At 42.9% G+C, this 21,204-nt stretch overlaps 1 protein-coding gene across 4 annotated transcripts in view; it reads right to left on the bottom strand.

Annotated features, from left to right (window-relative positions):
* The window catches only part of pdzd7a (PDZ domain containing 7a), a 113,131-nt gene that overhangs the window by 17,394 nt on the left and 74,533 nt on the right, over positions 1–21,204 (bottom strand). For all 4 annotated transcript variants that reach the window (XM_059652948.1, XM_059652952.1, XM_059652951.1 and 1 more), the window contains 3 exons: positions 12,926–12,997; positions 11,363–12,019; positions 8,457–8,557 (listed from right to left, as the gene is read on the bottom strand). In XM_059652948.1, coding sequence (XP_059508931.1) covers positions 8,457–8,557; positions 11,363–12,019; positions 12,926–12,997 — 830 coding nt within the window. The remainder of the gene's footprint in view (positions 1–8,456; positions 8,558–11,362; positions 12,020–12,925; positions 12,998–21,204) is intronic.

Here is a 21,204-nt window from a genome sequence, read left to right as displayed (position 1 = left end):
GGATTAGCCAAGATCATACTGAATGCCAATGCAGGCTCAAATGGGCCAAATAGAAAACAGGAGCGGAATTAGGCTGTGTTTTCAAAGTCTCTTCTAATTTTAAAGACCTCTAATATGTAATTCCACAGTCTTTTGAAGAGAATAAAATCTTCAATCTGTTCATTCATTCTTGATAGGTATATTCCAATGATTCTGGCAGAATTCTTGTCTATTTTGCTGCACCTTCTGCAGTTTCTCTTTATAATACGACAATCAGAATTTAAAGCATTGTTCTAAATACTGTCTGACCAAGGTTCAATGCAAGGTGAGCATGAATTCTCTAATTTTTAGTTCAATCCCTTTAGAAATAAGCTCAAGACTTTGACATTCTTTTGTTTTACACCTTAATTAATTGATGTTGCTACATTCAGTGAATTGTGCATTTGTGAATAGAAATGAATACTATGGCAACTGGGATGCATATGAAACTGAAAAATGTTTGCTCATATTCCAGCTTTTTACCATTTTTCTAAGGAATTGCGTCAGTATTTCCTTCATGACTTTCAATTGTTTAAGTTATTTTTGACCCTTTTGTTTGCCAGTACTTTCTTGAAGAGAACAAAATGTTTGAAAAACATTTGAAATCATATCACAGACTTTAAATGTCATCATGCATCTTAAACTTTAGCCAAACAACTCAAAACCAATTACTGATGCAAGAATATTGCCATTAGTTATAAAGTTTTTCTTAGTGTCAACATGTTATGAAGATTACTGAAGTAAAGATATATGGTTCAACTAGCTGAAAGTAGTCTTTTAATCTGGAGACTTCTTATTCCAATTGTATGTGCTCTGATATTCAATCCATCCTCTCTCCTGATTCACATTTTACCTGGCTTCTAATGACAATGAATTACCTCTACTACATTTTTAATTAAGCACATATTCACTGCATCAGGATAGTCAATTAAAAGCTAGTTATGATCTAAAAAATCAAACTAAGAGCTCTTTACAGAATAACAATTGTTTGCACTGACTTTTTGGTTTTGGAAAAGAAGTTGCAGCTTACAAAACGTATTTGGTTCCAATAGCCAAATTATACCTACACTCTCGGTAACACTGCTTTGTTGATGGCAGCCAACCAAATAGTTGCCAATTTAAGATGTTGTCACAATAATCTCACACAATCAAGTCAAGATAGTACATGTTTTACCTTCTGACTTCAAGTGATGAGGGATTCAACTAAGCAATATTTATCTTATTCTGATCATTTAACCATAAACTTCATTCTTTAAAGTTGTGACATCCACTGCAGCTTCTTGCCAGAACTGAGTTCTTAATATACATTGCATACACTGGATAATAAATTAGCTAGAGAAGGTAAGAAACTGTAACTAGAACTAATGGTTCAGAGCTATAATGAACCAGAATATAAAATTGTTAAAATTTACAGCACCTTAAGCACATCTTGTCCTTGCTGACTGACAATAGCCATCCAGCATTACACCATGTTTCTGTTCTTGGTCCACAGCCTTGCAGGTTATGACACTTAAAAGTTTAAAGATTATGAAGGTTTGTGTCTTTATCACCTTATCAGCAGTCAGTTCTAAATTCCTGCAATCCTCTGGATGAAACGGTTTCCCCTTGAATTTTTTCTAAACTTCCTACATCTTACCCTAAAACCTAGACTCTCAAGGAAGGTCAATTGGTCTGTCTTACAACCCCATCCAGACCCCTCATCATTTTCTGAAGAAAGTTCTTGACCTGCAACGTCAACTTTCCTGCTCCTCTGATGATGCTTTGCCTGCCGTGTTCATCCAGCTTCACAGCGTGTTATCCCTCATTATTGTACATGTTTTGTGTGGGTTTCTTGCGTGGGATATCACCTTTCTGGGTTAACTAAGACTGGTCAACAAAATGAAGTTTACTGTATTACTGCAACTACTTACAGACTATATAAACATGACCTATATTACAACAGAAACTGTTAAGGAGACATTACCCCAAGTCTGTTTCCTCTCAGCTCCTTCTTTCCTCTGACCGAGTCCCAGTAACAATATACCACTGGGAGATGTTTACTGCATTCAATCAAATCTCAAACCTGTTAGACCCTATATATGATAAAATGCATTTCAATTAGGTCTCTCCTTGGGTTTGTTATTCTTAATCTTTCCTCGCAACTAAAATTCTCTTGTCTAGGTAACATTATTTTCTCTACAAAAAAAAGAAAGAACTGCAGACTCTGTAAAATCAGGGACAAAAACAAAGTTGCTGGAAAAGCTCAGCAGATCTGGCAGCATCAACAGTTATGAGGAAGGGTCACCGGACCGGAAACGTTAACTGTTTTTACCTTCACAGATGCTGCCAGACCTACAGAGCTTTTCCAGCAACTTTGTTTTTGTTCGCAAGTTTTGAGCTTTGTTTTTGTTCATTATTTCCTCTACACCTGCTGTAGTTCAATCATATTTTTCTACCGTGCAGTGACCAGAACTCTATGTAGGTCTCCATTAGAAAAAGACAGAGATTTGTTACTTCTGTTCTTGCTTTCCTTAAAATTCTAGGATATATATCACTTGAGCCAGAGGATTTGTCAACTTCCAATCATGTTACAACCCTTAATACTTCACTGACCACTAGATTACTTTCACCTAATATTTCACACAATTCCATCCTGATTGCAATGTTTGTCATGTTTTATGTAGACAGACACAAAGGGTTCATTGAAAACCAGACAAACATCCACCACCTTCACACATAGGTCTACCATTATGGTCTGTAATAGAACCTTATTTTTCACTTCTATTCCATTTTATGTATTTCCTGCTTTTACTTGTCAAAATTTTCCTACTTTTGCTGACCTGATTTCTAGATTCCATACACAGCCAAATAGACGAATTAGCCATGGGATCCTCTCTTGATTCAGTGTTCACTAACGCTTTAACCACTTTCCTTGAGAAATGTGTTTTTGATGGAATGAGCCTGAAATTCTTATCCAAGGTATATGCCTGATATGTGGATGATGTGTTCATAATCTTCAAATGTACAGCCGTTTATGGGAACAAATTACTGCAGATGCTGGAATCTGTACTGAAAACAAAAAATGTTGGTGATTACCGTTGGTCAGGCAGCATTCATGGAGAGAGAGCAAACTAACATTTCGAGTCTAAATGACTCTTCACCAGATGGGCTCCATACTACAAATTTAGTTTTGAGGTAGAGCTGTCTAACATACTCCCTTTATTTTGAATGTGGCTGAAAGATCTGCTAATGGGCCTCCTGTATCATACCCCACAAGCCTATCTTGACTAGAAATATGCATATTGAGATTCATATAGCTCCATCTGCAGTAAGATTGGCTTTATCAGCAATATGGTATATAGGACTCAAGCTATATGTGCACCTTACAAGCTTGATGCTGCAATAGAGTTCATCAAAGCTCTCCTGTGTACAATGGTTGTCCTGATCAGATCATTGCTTACTTTGTATGCACAAACTCACAAAGAGGCTAACAGTGCCACTTTCAGAGTGTAAAAGTGCCTAGTTACTATAAGTTATACTGGAATGGAAAGTTTCCAAAAAAAAAATGAACAACAGGTGAAACAAACTTTTTCTAATAGCTTGTATGTAGTTGGCCACTGAATGGTACTTTCCACTAACAAGATGATTTCTCAGTCCAAAAAGACATTCTGTCTACCACACAATTGAACAATGCCTGGTATGAATTTCAAAGCTGGTGCAACATGCTGTATGAAGGCTATATGCCCCCATGATTGGCTGGTCAAGTCAAATAAGAGGTTCCTTTGCCTGTTCGTACAAGGCAGAATAGAGATTGTACTTAACCGGTCACAGGCATTGCCAGAACTTGAGCTGCTCAAATCTGGTAATGTGGTGTCACATCAGCTGGTTGGGCTGAGTGACCTGAGCTTACCACCATTTCTGTGTATTTGGGCGTAAGCAAACGGCGCAAACTGCATGTACCTACATCAATGGAAATGGCAGCCCATGGTACTGCCTGCTCCCACGAGAGCAAGGCAAATCTGTGTCTCACCATTTCTAATGAATTTTTTTTGGCTATGTTGTAATCTTAATGTTAATGATACATAGTTATTAATTTACCTGACGTCTTGGTGTAGTGCCAATTATTTGTTAAAACTTCTGTGGTGACACAATTATAGTGTTTAATTGATCTGTTCTTCTCAAAACATTACCCATAGGCTTTGGATTGAGCATTCAAAAGTCAGATTAACAAAAGATTATCACCACCTTCTCAAGGGCAACCAGGGATGGACAATAAGACCACATCCTCTGAATGAATAAAAAAATTTGTACTGTCAAGAATATTGTCTCCAAAAATAATTGGATCTCTTGCTCTGTGATAATGGTCTTTTTGTGAGCAGACTCATTTGACACTGTAACAGCTGAAGAGTTGTGTGTTTTGGAAGAGGACAGTATGTTTGTGAACCTCCTGCCGTAGATGATACCAGACATGCTATTATACTGAGACAGCTGTCCAGAAATACTTCCTTTGTGCAGCATAGCATTGCAAGCTGCTGACAGAGTTAGTGGAGCACATACAGGTTTTGTAACTGGAAATCAGTAGTTGGTGGTCTGAGGGCTTTCTGAACTGTTCTTTTGGTTTTGATGGCTATATGGCAGCCACAAGTATATGGACTGCCAAATGGTGGATCAGTAAAGCATGAGATCAGATGGATTGCATATTGGATCACAGGTCAATATCCTTGACATTAGCAACACAATGGTGGAGGTGAATGAGAAAGAATAGTGATGAGAAGAACATTCAAGATTTCAGCAATCATAAATAAAATCTAGAGGCTCTTGATGATCTTTTAATTCTCACTATTTTTAATGTTATGGTGGATAACTGAAATTATGCTGTGATCCTGACTATAGATCCTTCAACAAATTACTTGTTACTTTCAGTGCTCCCTTGTTATTCTGTTTAATGTTTTCAAACATTTACAGTGGTGGGTCATACAGCAGCTTAATAGTGTTTTAACTGACACAGTTAATTTTCATTGCTGTCAATACTAAGTCAAATTCTGTGGAACTGTAAATTCCATGGCTTTCAGTTCCTTATAGCAATACAAATACAAGACAGACCGCTGAAATAAGTGGTACAGTCAATAAAAACAAACTGACCTGTAACCAAAATCCCAAAGAACAAAAAAAATGGAAATTTAGATATATCCATTGCTTGAATAAAGCTGTTAAAAGCACCCTTGCAAAACCAGGTTGAGGTTACAGTTGGTTGACAGGAATCTGAACACAAAACAACTGGCATGACCAGAAAAGACATGCTCTTAGGCTGAGACTACAACAATTAGAAACAACTAATTATGCTTTTTTTCCCCCCACAGAGTTAGGTAACACGAGAAACTAGCAACATTACTGAGAAGAATTAGAATGTTCTTCCTCCAGATGCGAGATAACTTTTTATCATTTTACCTTCTTGGTACCATAAAAAGTGACATATCTGGTTTCTATGAATACAGACATAGGTTAATAATTTAACTGATCTGTTATTCATTATTATCTTAACCTGCTCTTCAGTGTTAACTCACTAATATGAAGATTAAATCATTTAACTTGGTTGATCCCATTTACATCAGTGCCAACTAAGAATTGGTCAGAAATCACATGCATATGACAGCATGAAGGGCAAAGACTGAATTAAGTTCAAGCAAGAAAGTTATATTTTAACTTCGCTCTGAGTCATTGTGACTTTGTTTGATAGTGTAAAATGGGTGACAGTGAGTTCTGAGTGCATTTACTTCTATAGAGTATTACTGTAAAAATTTGCAAATTGCAATTCTGTTGATGCCATTGGTGTAAAATGGATTATAAAGAGTAGCAACAATCCAAACTGGATAAAGGGTTAGATAATACATGCTTCCATTGGGTATGATTTCAGCAGGGGTTGTGGAGGCTAGCGTGAACGAGTAAGGGGTGGAGGAGGTACATGAATTAAGGAGATGCTCAGGTAACTTTGCACGCATTCCTGAGCTCATTTCTATAACATGGAGGGTGAACAAATGTCAAGATTAGCAGCCCTCCCTGCGTATGTAAATAAATAATTAAGGATCAATTGAGCTTGTTGAAAGTTCAATTGGCCCCAATATTATTTTGCCCATGCTGTAACACAACTGGCATGGGTAGGCAGTGGGTAGGATTTGGACAGACGTTTTCTTTAAACATGTTTTTACACGTGTGGGAAGAAGATGCATATGATTTGCAAAGGATACCCTTTGCACATTAGGAGCGTGCCTCCAATGATAGTACTCTTCCTTCCGGACTTCTGACATAGATTTTTAAAGACATCCCTCCAACACACTCTCTCCTTTCCTAAAGTTCCAAACTCCCTTGCCCAAACTCTGGTAAACAGAGTTTAGGGATCCATCAGGACCTTTATTCCAGAGTACAGTCGAGTGCAGACAACACCCACTATGGAACCCCGATATTGCTGGGATGGCAGGCGGTGCCAGATAATCTGACTGGCTAGCAGCAGAAGGCTAGACTTGCTTTCACTGAGGGGTGCAAGCCCCTCTATTCGCTACATTAGGCTACCCAGAGTGCTTTATGGCTGTGGGAAAGGTGCGTCCTAAATTTGTTTGCTGGCTGCCAACTTTCCATTTGGGGAAGGAGGACAGTGGCCAAGCAGCCCACTGCCGCACAATTTTCTGCACAAGATTTAAAATATAATGGTTAGATAATTCTTTTCAAGTTATACTTGAGGTGCCTCATCATTAATATCTGAAACTGAGTTATTTAAAGCAGCAATGAATTGTTGAATAGATGCATCATGCCATTCCACTATGGGGCTATACATTCTATAAACCTTTAATGTTTTAGCACAGATCTATAGCTCGGATTGTGGTTGGAGTTGTTGGTCGGTTCACCAAGCTGGCTGGTTTTTGTGTGAACCTTTTGCCTCCCTTCTAGGTGACATCTTCAGTGCTGTCTAGCCTCTGTTGATTCTCGATTGTCTTGTGCTGTTTTGAATTTACATGGTCTAGTCTGTCATGGTGGTTAGTCCTGTTTCTGATTTTGCACCGTAGTGGTACACAGATGGGGTCTAGTTCAACATGTTTCTTTATCGCACACCAGTGGTTGAAAACCAGGCCACCAGAAACTCTTGTGCTCGTCTTTGTTGTGCTTGTCCTAGTACTGTAATTTTGTCCCAGTTAAACTTATATCCTTCTATGTTGGAGTGTATTGAAATGAGGGAGAGTTGGTCGTGCCGTTTTGCTGCGAGTTAGTGTTCATGTCTCCTGGTGGTGAGTTTCCTGCCTGTCTGTCCTATGAAGTGCTTCTCACTGTTTCTGTGTGGTATTTTGTATGTCACATTTGTCCTGATCTTTGTGGGTCTGGTGTCTTTCGTCTTTGAGAGTAGCTGGCAGAGTGTGGCTGTTGGTTTTTGTGCTATTGTTATTCCAAGAGGTTGTAGGAACCTTGTAATCAGTTCTGATGTGTTTCTAATACAGAATAGGGTAGCCAGTGTGTTTGGACATACAGTGTCTTCTTGGTGTTGTTTATCTGCCAGCCATCGGCAAATGAAGCTGTCAGGATATCCAATGTTTGTAAAGACTTTGTATACGTGTTCCAGGACGTTGCAGTGTGTTATTGCTCATTTAAACAGAGTCTTGACCCTGCTATGCTTGTGGACGCTGGGGTGATTACTGTTGTAATTCAGGATTTGGTCTCTGTGTGTGGTCTTTTTGTTTACAGTGAAAAGGAATTCACCAATGATCATTCATTCCACCATTATGTCTAGCAACAGGAGTTGATTGTTCTCTTCTTCCCTGATGTACATGCTGTTCATAAGGTGGTGTGTTTCTTCTAACTTTGTTCATTTAATGATCACAAAATCATTGTAATCATTAAACAAGCAAAGTTAGAAGAAACACACCAACTTACTAACAGAATATTCACTGGGATCAAGTTCATCAGTTAGAAGAGAACAATAATCAACATCTGTTTCTAGATTTAATGGTGGAATGAACGAACAATGGTGAATTACTTACCAGTGTATACAGAAAGATACATACTAAATCCTGAATTACAACAGTAACCATTTCAGTGTCCACAAACACTCTATGCCCCAACACACTGGCCACCCTATCCTATATTAGGCACGAATTGGAACTGACTGCACGATTCTTACGACCTCTTGGAATGAGGATACCACACAAACCAATAGCCAGAGTTGGTTGCCAGTTACTCTCAAAGACTAAAAGACCCCATGCCCGTAATGAGCAGGATTTAGAAAATTGCATGCAGAAACTGCAAGAAACACTTCATAGGACAGACGGGCAGGATACTCGTCACCAGGATACATGAACACCAACACGATACAGTCATAGAAACGTATCATCAGTCTTTCAAAGAACAGTCCAACAGACTCTCAGGTTTAGTTTACCTCTGAGCAGGGAGGCAGAACTGTTCAGTGGTTGTATTACCTGAAGAGATTCATTTACTGACGCAGCCCCTCCTGGGAAAATCTTCTCTATTTTCACAACAGGTTGCACTTTAGATTCAATCCCTCCAGAAATGCTGATCCCTGCAGTTAAAGATCAACAGAGTAAAACTGTTTCAACCCTTCAGTGCAACTCTTGATAAAAATGCAGTGACTAAAATTAACATTAAATGTGGATGGGAATCATAGAATGCTATACAGGAAAAAAAATTGGGCCACCATCGCTTTTAAATATGAGCCACTTCATCTAGTCACCTGTAGGCTTTAATATTCCAGCCACCTCTTTTTGAGGATTGCAATAGAAAGCAACAATTTTAGAGGAATGAGTAAAACAATTGAGGAACTAATCAAAAGAGCAGGGTATCTAATTACAGAACTTTGGTGAGTTAAAAGGAAGAAAGCAGATAGTTAGGCACCGCAAAAAGATATTTCAGTGAAGTAATGAAAGGTGTTAAAAATAAACAAAATATGTAAACAGGAATAGTAGTGCTTCTATCTTTATTATTCCGCTTTCGGTTTGAGAAGTTGGATATCGACGGCCTTGAGTATTTGCATCATTTGTTTTTTTTCTGTCTTTCAGCATCTGCAGCTTTTCTTTTAATTTCAATTCTTTAACTGAAGTTAACGGGAATTGGGGAAAACTCGGCTTCCTGCAGTGAATAACTCACCTTCTGATTCCCTAAAGCTCACACAGCATCTACAGGGCACAAATCACTTGCCTGGATGAACGCAACCCCAACAACATTTAAGAAACTTAACATCATCTAGTACAAAGTAGCCTGTTTTACTGGCACCATATCTGCAAACATATACTCCCTCCATCACTGACATTCAGTAGCAGCAATGTATACCATTCACAACATGCACACAAAAATTTACCAAGGGTCCTTGTACAGCAATTTCCAAACCCAAAACAACTCGAAGTGCAACGACACTGCTTGCAAATTCCACTCCAACCACTGTCCGTCCTGACTTGGAAATCTATCGCCATTCCTTCAGCATTACTGGTCAATGTCTTGGAAATCACTCCCTAAGATACCCAGAACACATTGACTGCAGTGGTTCGAGGAGGCAGTTCACATCACCTTTTCAAGGGTAAATAAGGATGGCCAATAAATGTTGACCTAACCAGCAATGCCCTCATCCTATGAATGATGAAATACTCTTTATTCAAACACAGTACTTTTTTTAAACAATGAAAGAATAAAATCCTTCTGAATGTTATTTTTTCTTATTACAGAGTATATATTTATTACCTGTAATTATTGGCACTGGGGTCGACTACATAGCATGGGAGCACAGCCACATGTTGAACAAATCAGGTAAGGTAGTAGGTTCCCTTGGCTGAGCTGGTTAACATCTTTGTATTTCATGGCTATTCAACAGTTTCATGGGCTGAGGTACAGTGTTTTCTGCACAAAGTGTGGTGGCAAAGGTTTCAAGGGCAGGGCCTATGGGATCAAACTTCTCAATGCATCACCAGTCCCAACACTGAAGTCACAACCCACCAAAAACTGCTAGTTAATCAGAAGCCAACAGCCTCAGAAAGCTGTTGATATTGTTGGACACCTAGGCTCCACAGCAATGAAAGTTGTAATGGCAGAAGTGGAATTTTTTTTTTACGAGGATCAGAAGGAGAGGGAGGTCTGGGACTGAAGACAATGGGAAAAGGGCACTATTCAGCAGCTATACCCCTGCCCATTATTTAGCCCAAGGACTAGGTTCCAGTTTGGAAAAATAGAGGTTCCCCCAATCTGGCAGGCAGATTGCCCTGTTGCAAAGGCAGCCACTTTTGTCACTTACAGAGATGGAAAATAATAGGGCCAGAGGAGGTTTGAGGCTCTTATGTGGTTTTAATTCGTGGTAGTTTAGGTGGTAGTTTAGGAAGGTTCGCCGTGGACCTTCCTGTCCATAGCTTAATAATAGAAGTATTAAGTGGGTGGGAATTTTAGCAGTAAAGTGACCAATTATTTGCCCTTCCTGTCATGTGCCCTGCCACTTCTAGGGGGAGGGAGGAAGTCCCACCCATGGTCTTTTTCTCCAGGTTACCAAGATTTTTAAATACAGTTTCATGGCATGATGGTTCAGTGGTTAGCACTGCTGCATCACAGTTCCAGGGACCCAGATTCAATTCCTGTGTTTGTGGGGATTTTCTCTGGGTCCTCCAGTTTCCTCCCACAATTCAAAGGTGTGCAGGTTAGGCAGACTGGCCATGCTAAATTGCTCACAGTGTCTACGGACATGCAGGCTAGTTGGGCGGCCATGGGAAATGCAGGGCTGCAAGCAAGGTAGAGTGGTGAGTCTGGGTGGGATGCTCTTCAGAGGGTCGGTGTGGAATTGATGGGCCAAATGGCCTGCTTTCACAATGTAGGGACTCTATGATGACTTATTATTTCCTAAGGTGACCAACTCTGGGCAAAACAAAATAAGATACAGTTTGTGATGGGGGAGGGGGAGGGGGGTGTGCTTTCAAGACCTAAGTGGCATTATGCTGATGAGACCTTGGGAGCTGATGGCTAGTTAGGTTTGATTTGTGTCTGTGTCACCAGCCCTGATTCTGCCAGCTTTGGCTTCATCTCCTCTGCAAGGAGTTGCTACTGAAACCTGAACACATACCACCAAACTACCATACCCAGCACATGTGCAGAAACAAAACCTATACAGCCAGGAGAAATTTGTGCACAGGTCTGAGTTCTACTCTGATGCTCAGTCAAATATTTAGCTAGGTTTATACGCAAAAACTAGACTGTATGAGACTCCAGTGATTGTGACATGAATCTTACAAACAGCAATGCCTACAAGACAGAAAAGGAGAAAAATAAAAAAAGGAAGAAAAATATCTAGGGCATCATTTTATCATTTCTAAACAACTTAAAATGAAATCCATACCCAATGATTGTTTCATCTTGGAAATGTTGACTGTCACCAACTCAGATTCCTTTATTTTCTTTTCAGTGCTTTTTACCAATCTTGCTTTTATTTCTTCACTAGTGTTAATCCTTCGTGCATGTCCATTTTCCAAGAATTCACTAGTCTCTGCATACACTGGTTCTTCCTCAAGGCAATTTTGGCTGTGTATATTTGTGTTTTCCATTTCTCTGCTATTATTCGACACTGGCGAAGTTTCTTTAAACACCTGGTCTAATAAGGGTCGTGCTTTTTTGGATTTATTTACCACAGCATACAATGGTGAATCTTTAATTTTCTCCGTTTTCTCTCTTACAGTTTCTTGATTGTTTGATTTTCCATTGCCAGTCTGCTCAGATTGGTTGGTATTGACATTCAGCTTTGCAGCAGATGGTAGTTCTGGAATTCTAAAGGACTCAGTCAACAACCAGTTTGACTTCACTGGTCTGCTTGAAGCAGTTTTAAATGAAGTACTGTCAGCGTTGTATGAATCTACTGGCACATCATCCAGAGCTGTGAATGATTTAATGTTATTTTCTTTCAGAGACCTTGATACCCTCAGCCTTTTGATTTGTTCCATCATCATTCTTTCCTTTTCATAATCCTGAGATGGTTTCAGATAAAAGCCACCTCTGTGATCTACAAAGGGAGAGAAAAAAGTCCACATTTTTGATACATTCATTCCAAAATTACAAGTATTGTATATAACCAACAAGGACCATGAAACGGACTCAGTAAAATTTGAAGAATAACAGAAATTAGTTATCATTGTAACTTTTTTTTGCAGGAAACAGGATGGGGAGGAGGGCACAGATGGGAGCTGCAAGAATAACCAATTTCTTAGCTATGAAGCTCAAGCTCTCTTGTCATGCAGTGCAAGTGCCCCCATTTCTGAGCCAGAAAGTCTGGATTCAAATCCCAGCTTTCCTAGAAATATACATTAAATGTCTGAACAAGTTGATTAAAATATTTTTTAGAAGCTCACACTGTTTGTGCAACAATCATGTATTGTTATTTTCCAGAAGGCAGAAAATTGATGGTTCGAGCTTTTCTCCAAGGTAGCCTGCCCAGCTGCTGCTGCAGCTCGGCAGAGAGAAAGGGCCTCTTAGCCTGCTTGGAGCATTGGCCACTGGACTGGTATTGGGTCAGCTACCTAAAGGACACATAAATACTTTAAATATTCTAAAGCAGAGTTCTATCTGAAAAATTGGGCTATTTTTATGGAGCAACTGTTGTGTTTTGACTCCTAGGATTTTGCATATGAGGATGTTACCAAGCAATGTACCACCACCAAAAAAATGTCATTTTTCCTTATGTTTGTTGAGGAGTATGAAGCATGGGGATTCTACTGGGTACCCAGTTGACTCTCAGAACAAAGTTGCAGCACTAGCTGCCAGGAATTATCAATTTTTGCAGCACATTGCTCCCTATATTGCAAACCACTCTCAAATCTCATAGTTAATAAGGACTAAATCATTATGTCATAATTTATTGTTCCCTGATGATAAAAGAAAAAACTCCAACTATATGGCTCAAGACACTAACCTGGAATTGGTGTGATCAAGTGTCTCTTCGGGGTCAGTCCATTGTCAGCAGCCCTCAGTACAGGAGATCTCCCTGGTGAAAAGTTTTTATTGAGAATGAATTAATCAATAGTACAAAATAAGGACCTTAAATCTATGATAGCTGCATCTTCACCTTGAACAAAAATGTAACTTTGCATACTATAAGTTAGTTATCTTTTATAAGGTTGTAAGACAAACAATGTTTTGAAAAACGTAATTTGGAATTGGTTTCTTTTAGGTGTATTTCAACAGTGTTATTATGTGGCTCACTGGCTAAGTGTCAATTTTGGGAGGGCTTTGCTCTATGAGCTCTAAGGGGTTATCTCATGGAGTTCTCCAGTGTTCACTTCATTACGTATGTATCATGCCTCAATGCTGTCCATCTTATGCTACCATGCTGTCAACAGCAATGGATTTTCTCACCACTGCCAAGATCTTGTGTGATTTCTGTTGCCATATTTAGAGTCCAGCTGTGCACCAGGTCAATAGCTGCCAGACATGAGTACCTTTCACAGGACACATAGTGGGATGGAAACAAAAAGGACAACTTCTGACGGTACGTAAGATGGTACAGTTGAATCCTTATTGGGAAAAGAAGTGCACCTTCATAAATGTATTGCTACTTCAGTTGATCACACAGGTGATTATGTGTCATAGTAACTGGAACTACAAGAATCAAGCTACACGGGTTAATAAGGTGTGAGGCTGGATGAACGCAGCAGGCCCAGCAGCATCTCAGGAGCGCAAAAGCTGATGTTTCGGGCCTAGACCCTTCATCAGAGAGGGGGATGGGGAGAGGGTTCTGGAATAAATAGGGAGAGAGGGGGAGGCGGACCGAAGATGGAGAGAAAAGAAGATAGGTGGAGAGGAGAGTATAAGTGGGGAGGTAGGGAGGGGATAGGGCAGTCCAGGGAAGACGGACAGGTCAAGGAGGTGGGATGAGGTTAGTCGGTAGGAGATGGAGGTGCGGCTTGGGGTGGGAGGAAGGGATGGGTGAGAGGAAGAACAGGTTAGGGAGGCAGAGACAGGTTGGACTGGTTTTGGGATGCAGTGGGTGGAGGGGAAGAGCTGGGCTGGTTGTGTGGTGCAGTGGGGGGAGGGGACGAACTGGGCTGGTTTTGGGATGCAGTGGGGGAAGGGGAGATTTTGAAACTGGTGAAGTCCACATTGATACCATTAGGCTGCAGGGTTCCCAGGCGGAATATGAGGTGCTGTTCCTGCAACCTTCAGGTGGCATCATTGTGGCACTGCAGGAGGCCCATGATGGACATGTCATCTAAAGAATGGGAGGGGGAGTGGAAATGGTTTGCGACTGGGAGGTGCAGTTGTTTATTGCGAACTGAGCGGAGGTGTTCTGCAAAGCGGTCCCCAAGCCTCCGCTTGGTTTCCCCAGTGTAGAGGAAGCCACACCGGGTACAATGGATGCAGTATACCACATTGGCAGATGTGCAGGTGAACCTCTGCTTAATATGGAAAGTCATCTTAGGGCCTGGGATAGGGGTGAGGGAGGAGGTGTGGGGGCAAGTGTAGCACTTCCTGCGGTTGCAGGGGAAGGTACCGGGTGTGGTGGGGTTGGAGGACAGTGTGGAGCGAACAAGGGAGTCACGGAGAGAGTAGTCTCTCTGGAAAGCAGACAAGGGTGGGGATGGAAAAATGTCTTGGGTGGTGGAGTCGGATTGTAGATGGCGGAAGTGTCGGAGGATGATGATGGACCCAAAACCAGTCCAACCTGTCTCTGCCTCCCTAACCTGTTCTTCCTCTCACCCATCCCTTCCTCCCACCCCAAGCCGCACCTCCACCTCCTACCTACTAACCTCATCCTACCTCCTCGACCTGTCCGTCTTCCCTGGGCTGACCCATCCCCTCCCTACTCCCCACCTATACTCTCCTCTCCACCTATCTTCTTTTCTCTCCATCTTCAGTCCGCCTCCCCCTCTCTCCCTATTTATTCCAGAACCCTCACCCCATCCCCCTCTCTGATGAAGGGTCCAGGCCTGAAACGTCAGCTTTTGTGCTCCTGAGATGCTGCTGGGCCTGCTGTGTTCATCCAGCCTCACATTTTATTATCTTGGATTCTCCAGCATCTGCAGTTCCCATTATCACAAGCTACACAGGTTGCCTGTTTTCAGTGCTACACCTTGATAACAGCCCTGTTAACGGGAGTCCCACATTTTCCCCAATGTCCAGCGTAGCAATAACAGCTGGTTGGTAAATGTGGCAATATCACACATTGTAAAGCCTTAAACAAAATACGAAATAGTCGTATTTTGCAGAGAGTTGCAGCTTTAATCAGATAACATAGGACATCCCCAAACTTGTTCCATTTTTCCTTGCAGTCCCTTCAACCCCATGAGTGCTGGGCTTCCACACATTCCCAAACATCCCTTTCATTTGCATCTTCATCTCCTACTACTACCTGTGATCTAGGCCAAGAGCTTAGTCATGCCAAAGATCATCCTGCATTGTCCTACCATTGAAGCCAAGGTGGTAGTGGCTATTGATAGTACAACCCCCACTCCTGCAATATCACCCTGCTTTGGTGAATAGATCCCAGGACTGACTGTGGCACACCCCGTGAATGATTTGGAAAGATGGCCCTGACTGTTCAGTGATCAGATACTCAGCTAATCTTTGCTCAATACCATGACTCATTTACAATGAATTCCCAGACCAGTTGCACTGGACCTGTAGGACTGACTCTGATCCTCTTCTTAGACTAATATGGAACCCTTGACCCTGGCCAACCCGAGCAGCCAACGGTCCATTTCCAACTTGTGGACTCAGATTGGATGTGGTCAATAACTTTCAATACCCCAACTGACAATAGCCTACCTGGACTTGACCAAGGCTTACTCCATTTGACTTTGAGGCAATGTCATTTGGTTGAAGCACACTCAGTGTGTTTGTTGCATCAGCTGTTGACACATACTGTGGGTGTAAACATTGATGCAGCAAAGTGCCAGTACATCAACATGTCCATAGCACTGATCTCCGTTGAGAGCCATGGCCATCTTTGTGGCTGTGCTAAAAGGCAAAGCATGATTGAAGTACTGTATGTCTGTTAATTCTGACTAAGATGCCAAAGTGCAAAAAGGCAAGGCAAGGCGAGGCAAAGCAGAGATGCTGCAAACATCCAAGTGGGCAGGAAGTGAAGAACCACACAGAAAGCATGTGAGGAGTTCTGAGATGCACTCTGCTCTGATGCATGAGAAAGATTCCTGTCCCATTGTATACAATGGTCTGGCAACTGCATGACAATAAAAGGTGTCAGTGGACTCCAATGGACAGCACTGACACTGATAACTATTTGATGTGAGTTGGAGATGTACCATGATGGTTGGTGACACTGGTGATTGATGCCAACCTTTGAGAATAAAGGATGCAGGCAGTTGCACCCCATGGAGTGTCACCTGAGGTGCTGACTAAGATGGAGGCCAAGAGAAACAAATGGCAAGCAGCAGCTCTGCCCAGGTACGAGCTCTGACTTTTATGTCAGGAATTGTCACTATCGGTTTCACTCCGTTGTGTGGACAAATAGCGGACTACTTATTAATGAGGTGAGATTAGGTAATAATGAGATGTAAATGTATCAATAACCCCTTGATAACAAAGTGTGGAGCTGGATGAACACAGCAGGCCAAGGAGCATCTCAGGAGCACAAAAGCTGACGTTTCGGGCCCAGACCCTTCATCAGAGAGGGGGATGGGGTGAGGGAACTGGAATAAATAGGGAGAGAGGGGGAGGCGGACCGAAGATGGAGAGAAAAGAAGATAGGTGGAGAGGTAGGGAGGGGATAGGTCAGTCCAGGGAAGACGGACAGGTCAAGGAGGTAGGATGAGGTTAGTAGGTAGGAAATGGAGGTGCGGCTTGAGGTGGGAGGAAGGATGGGTGAGAGGAAGAACCGGTTAGGGAGGCAGAGACAGGCTGGATTGGTTTTGGGATGCAGTGGGGGGGAGGGGATGAATGGGGTGGTTGTGTGATGCAGTGGGGGGAGGGGACGAACTGGGCTGGTTTTGGGATGCAGTGGGGGAAGGGGAGATTTTGAAGCTGGTGAAGTCCACATAGATACCATTGGGCAGCAGGAATATGAGTTGCTGTTTCTGCAACCTTCGGGTGGCATCCTTGTGGCACTGCAGGAGGCCCACGATGGACATGTCATCTGAAGAATGGGAGGGGGAGTTAAAATGGTTTGCGACTGGGAGGTGCAGTTGTTTATTGCAAACCGAGCGGAGGTGTTCTGCAAAGCGGTCCCCAAGCCTACACTTGGTTTCCCCAATGTCGATGAAGCCACACTGTGTACAATGGATACAGTATAGCACACTGGCAGATGAACCTCTGCTTAATGTGCAAAGTCATCTTGGGGCCTGGGATAGGGGTGAGGGAGGAGGTGTGGGGGCAAGTGTAGCACTTCCTGCGGTTGCAGGGGAAGGTGCCGGGTGTGGTGGGGTTGGAGGACAGTGTGGAGCGAACAAGGGAGTCACGGAGAGAGTGGTCTCTCCGGAAGGCAGACAAGGGTGGGGATGGAAAAATGTCTTGGGTGGTGGGGTTGGATTGTAGATGGCGGAAGTGTCGGAGGATGATGCGTTGTATCCGGAGGTTGGTGGGGTGGTGTGTGAGAACGAGGGGGATCCTCTTTGGGTGATTGTGGCGGGGGCGGGGTGTGAGGGATGTGCTGCAGGAAATGTGGGAGACGTGATCAAGGGCGTTCTTGACCACTGCGGGGGGGAAGTTGCGGCCTTGCATCTGGGATGTGCGGGAGTGGAATGCCTCATCCTGGGAGCAGATGCGGCGGAGGCGGAGGAATTGGGAATTGGCCAAGCCCACCGACTCCCACAGCTACCTAGAATATACCTCCTCCCACCCACCCTCCTGCAAAAATTCCATCACCTATTCCCAATTCCTCCGCCTCCGCCGCATCTGCTCCCAGGATGAGGCATTCCACTCCCGCACATCCCAAATGTCCAAGTTCCTCAAGGACCGCAACTTTCCCCCCGCAGTGGTCGAGAACGCCCATGACCGCGTCTCCCGCATTTCCTGCAACACATCCCTCACACCCCGCCCCCTCCACAACCGCCCAAAGAGGATCCCCCTTGTTCTCACACACCACCCTACCAACCTCCGAATACAACGCATCATCCTCCGACACTTCCGCCATTTACAATCCGACCCCACCACCCAAGACATTTTTCCATCCCCACCCTTGTCTGCCTTCCAGAGAGACCACTTTCTCCATGACTCCCTTGTTCGCTCCACACTGCCCTCCAACCCCACCACACCCGGTACCTTCCCCTGCAACCGCAGGAAGTGCTACACTTGCCCCCACACCTCCTCCCTCACCCCTATTCCAGGCCTCAAGATGACATTCCACATTAAGCAGAGGTTCACCTGCACATCTGCCAATGTATCATACTGTATCCATTGTACCCCGTGTGGCTTCATCTACATTGGGGAAACCAAGCGGAGGCTTGGGGACCGCTTTGCAGAACACCTCCGCTTAGTTCGCAATAAACAACTGCACCTTCCAGTCGCAAACCATTTAAACTCCCCCTCCCATTCTTCAGATGACATGTCCATCATGGGCCTCCTACAGTGCCACAATGATGCCACCCGAAGGTTGCAGGAACAGCAACTCATATTCCGCTTGGGAACACTGCAGCCCAATGGTATCCATGTGGACTTCACCAGCTTCAAAATCTCCCCTTCCCCCACTGCATCCCTAAACCAGCCCAGTTCGTCCCCTCCCCCCACTGCATCACACAATCAGCCCAGCTCTTCCCCCCCACCCACTGCATCCCAAAACCAGCCCAGCCTGTCTCTGCCTCCCTAACCTGTTCTTCCTCTCACCCATCCCTACCTCCCACCTCAAGCCGCACCTCCATTTCCTACCTACTAACCTCATCCTACCTCCTTGACCTGTCAGTTTCCCTGGACTGACCTATCCTCTCCCTACCTCCCCACCTATACTCTCTCCACCTATCTTCTTTTCTCTCCATCTTTGGTTCGCCTCCCCCTCTCTGCCTATTTATTCCAGAACCCTCTCCCCATCCCCCTCTCTGATGAAGGGTCTCAGCCCGAAACGTCAGCTTTTGTGCTCCTGAGATGCTCCTTGGCCTGCTGTGTTCATCCAGCTTCAGACTTTGTTATCTTGGATTCTCCAGCATCTGCAGTTCCCATTATCTCTGATACGATAGGCCCCTTGTTGCTCACAAGCAAGAATCTTGTCTTGCCATTCAAATCTCAGGTGGAAAACTGGACTTAATTTTCTGTGTTGCGAATCATACTTTTCCAATCTTTGCCACATTTTCCCAATTGACTCACCATTGTCCACATCATTCAGGGGCTGGGAATTTCACCCAATTGGTTCATGAGTACATTCTGGGTGAGGGGGCAGATGATGTAGCGTAGGGGACCATGGACGTGTCATGGGAGGGGTGGGGTGGTCTGGGGCTTTGAAGGGTGAAAGTGTGAGGGCCAAGCACCCTTTAGTACATTTTGAATGTAGCTCCAGGGAATGCAGATGGGAGTTTTAACCAGCCCTCCCCAACATTTGCCTGCATCCATGGCAGCCTTCAAACTTGCTATTGTGGCAGATGGCCCAACTTGACCCTGTAATTCTGGAAAACAAATATGATGGGTTGGGGTCTTTGCTAAAAAGGAGACAGGTTTACCAATTGAGGAAGTTTCCCAATTTGAGCTACACATCTTGGGACAAAAATTCAACTCTGTATTTCCTTATTCTACACAACCTAAACTTGTGTTCTCCTTTGGCTTGGCCAATTTCTCAACATTTACATCAGATTTTGTCTCCAAGAAATATTTTTAAAAATGGCACAATCTAAACAGGAAAAATTGATTTGTATGCTTTGTTTCAACTGCCTTTAATTTTTCACATTTTCATTACATTATCTAAGCCATTAGGCAGTAAAATTACGTTATATTGCTTTTAAGTGACCATTTTTTAAAAAAGTTTCAATCACAGCAGATTACAGATTACAGAAAAATGTGATTCTGGTGGCATATTAATTTATTTTTGCCTGTTTAATCCACATTTGGATCTAAAGTAGTATTCTTGAAATGAGTATAAAATCTCACACTGTTTCTGCAGCTAAGGTATTACACTAAAACATAATTTTCAAAATTATTACAGCCTGAAAGCAAACCTCATTTATAATGTAACATTGAGTTTTTTTAATGTAGAAACATGGATGTGGATTTAGTCACAACTAATGAATACCTTTTTATATTCATGTTCATAGAAACCAAATGATCTGAAAATGAGGTGAAGTCCACTTGAATCGAGAGGCCCAAGGATGGATGAAAATCACCGCCCAGCATTGATCAGCTTTCTTGGGATTGAACTATCAACATTGACTGTGCCTTAAGAGACAGCTCAACCAAACAAATACATCAAAATCCGTTCTGAAGAAAGGCCAGTCGACCTAAAACGTTAACTCTGCTTTGTCTCCACAGATACTGTCAGGCCTGCTGAGCTTTTCCAGCCATTTCTATTTTACATCAAAGTCAGCAATTGTTTTTGAGTAAGGAAGCATGAAGTGGGCTAATTGGTGGATGGGGTAGTGTGGCACTTCAGACTCAACTTACCGTGGAGAAGGACATGGATGCTAGACAACTTGGGGAAATAAATGGTGATGTCTTGAAAGGAGTTCATATTAGCAAAGAGGAGGTGCTGGAGGTCTTAAAACACAAAGGTAGGTAACTCCCCAGGACCTGAACAGGTGTTTACCAGAACTTTATGGGAAGCTAGGAAAGAGATTACTGGACTCTTTACTCAAACATGTGTATCATCGACAGCCACGGGTGAGTTGCTGGAAGTCTCGAGGTTGGCTAATGTGATGCTATTATTTAAGAAAGGCTGTAAGGAAAAGCCAGGGAACTACGGACTGGTGAGCCTTATGTCAGTGGTGGGTAAGTTGCTGGAGGAGATTTTGAGGGGCTGGTTAGTAAGGTTAGATCACATGGGACCCAGGGGAACTAATCAACTGGATACAAAATTGCCTTGAAGAAACAGAGGGTGGTCTGAGAGGGTTTTCTTTTGGACTGGAGGGCTGTGGCCAACATCAGCGATGAAGATCAGAACTGGGTCCACTGATTTTCATCATTTATAAAAATGATTTGTACATAAATAGAGGAGGTATGGTTAGTAAGTTTACAAATGACACCAAAAAAGTTAGTGTAGTGGACAGTGAAGAAGATTATCACAGGTTACAATGGGACCTTGATCAGATAGGCCAATGGGCT

This window comes from Stegostoma tigrinum, chromosome 20 (assembly GCF_030684315.1).
Source record: "Stegostoma tigrinum isolate sSteTig4 chromosome 20, sSteTig4.hap1, whole genome shotgun sequence".
NCBI lineage: Eukaryota > Metazoa > Chordata > Chondrichthyes > Orectolobiformes > Stegostomatidae > Stegostoma > Stegostoma tigrinum.
This window is presented reverse-complemented; position numbering and strand designations above follow the sequence as displayed.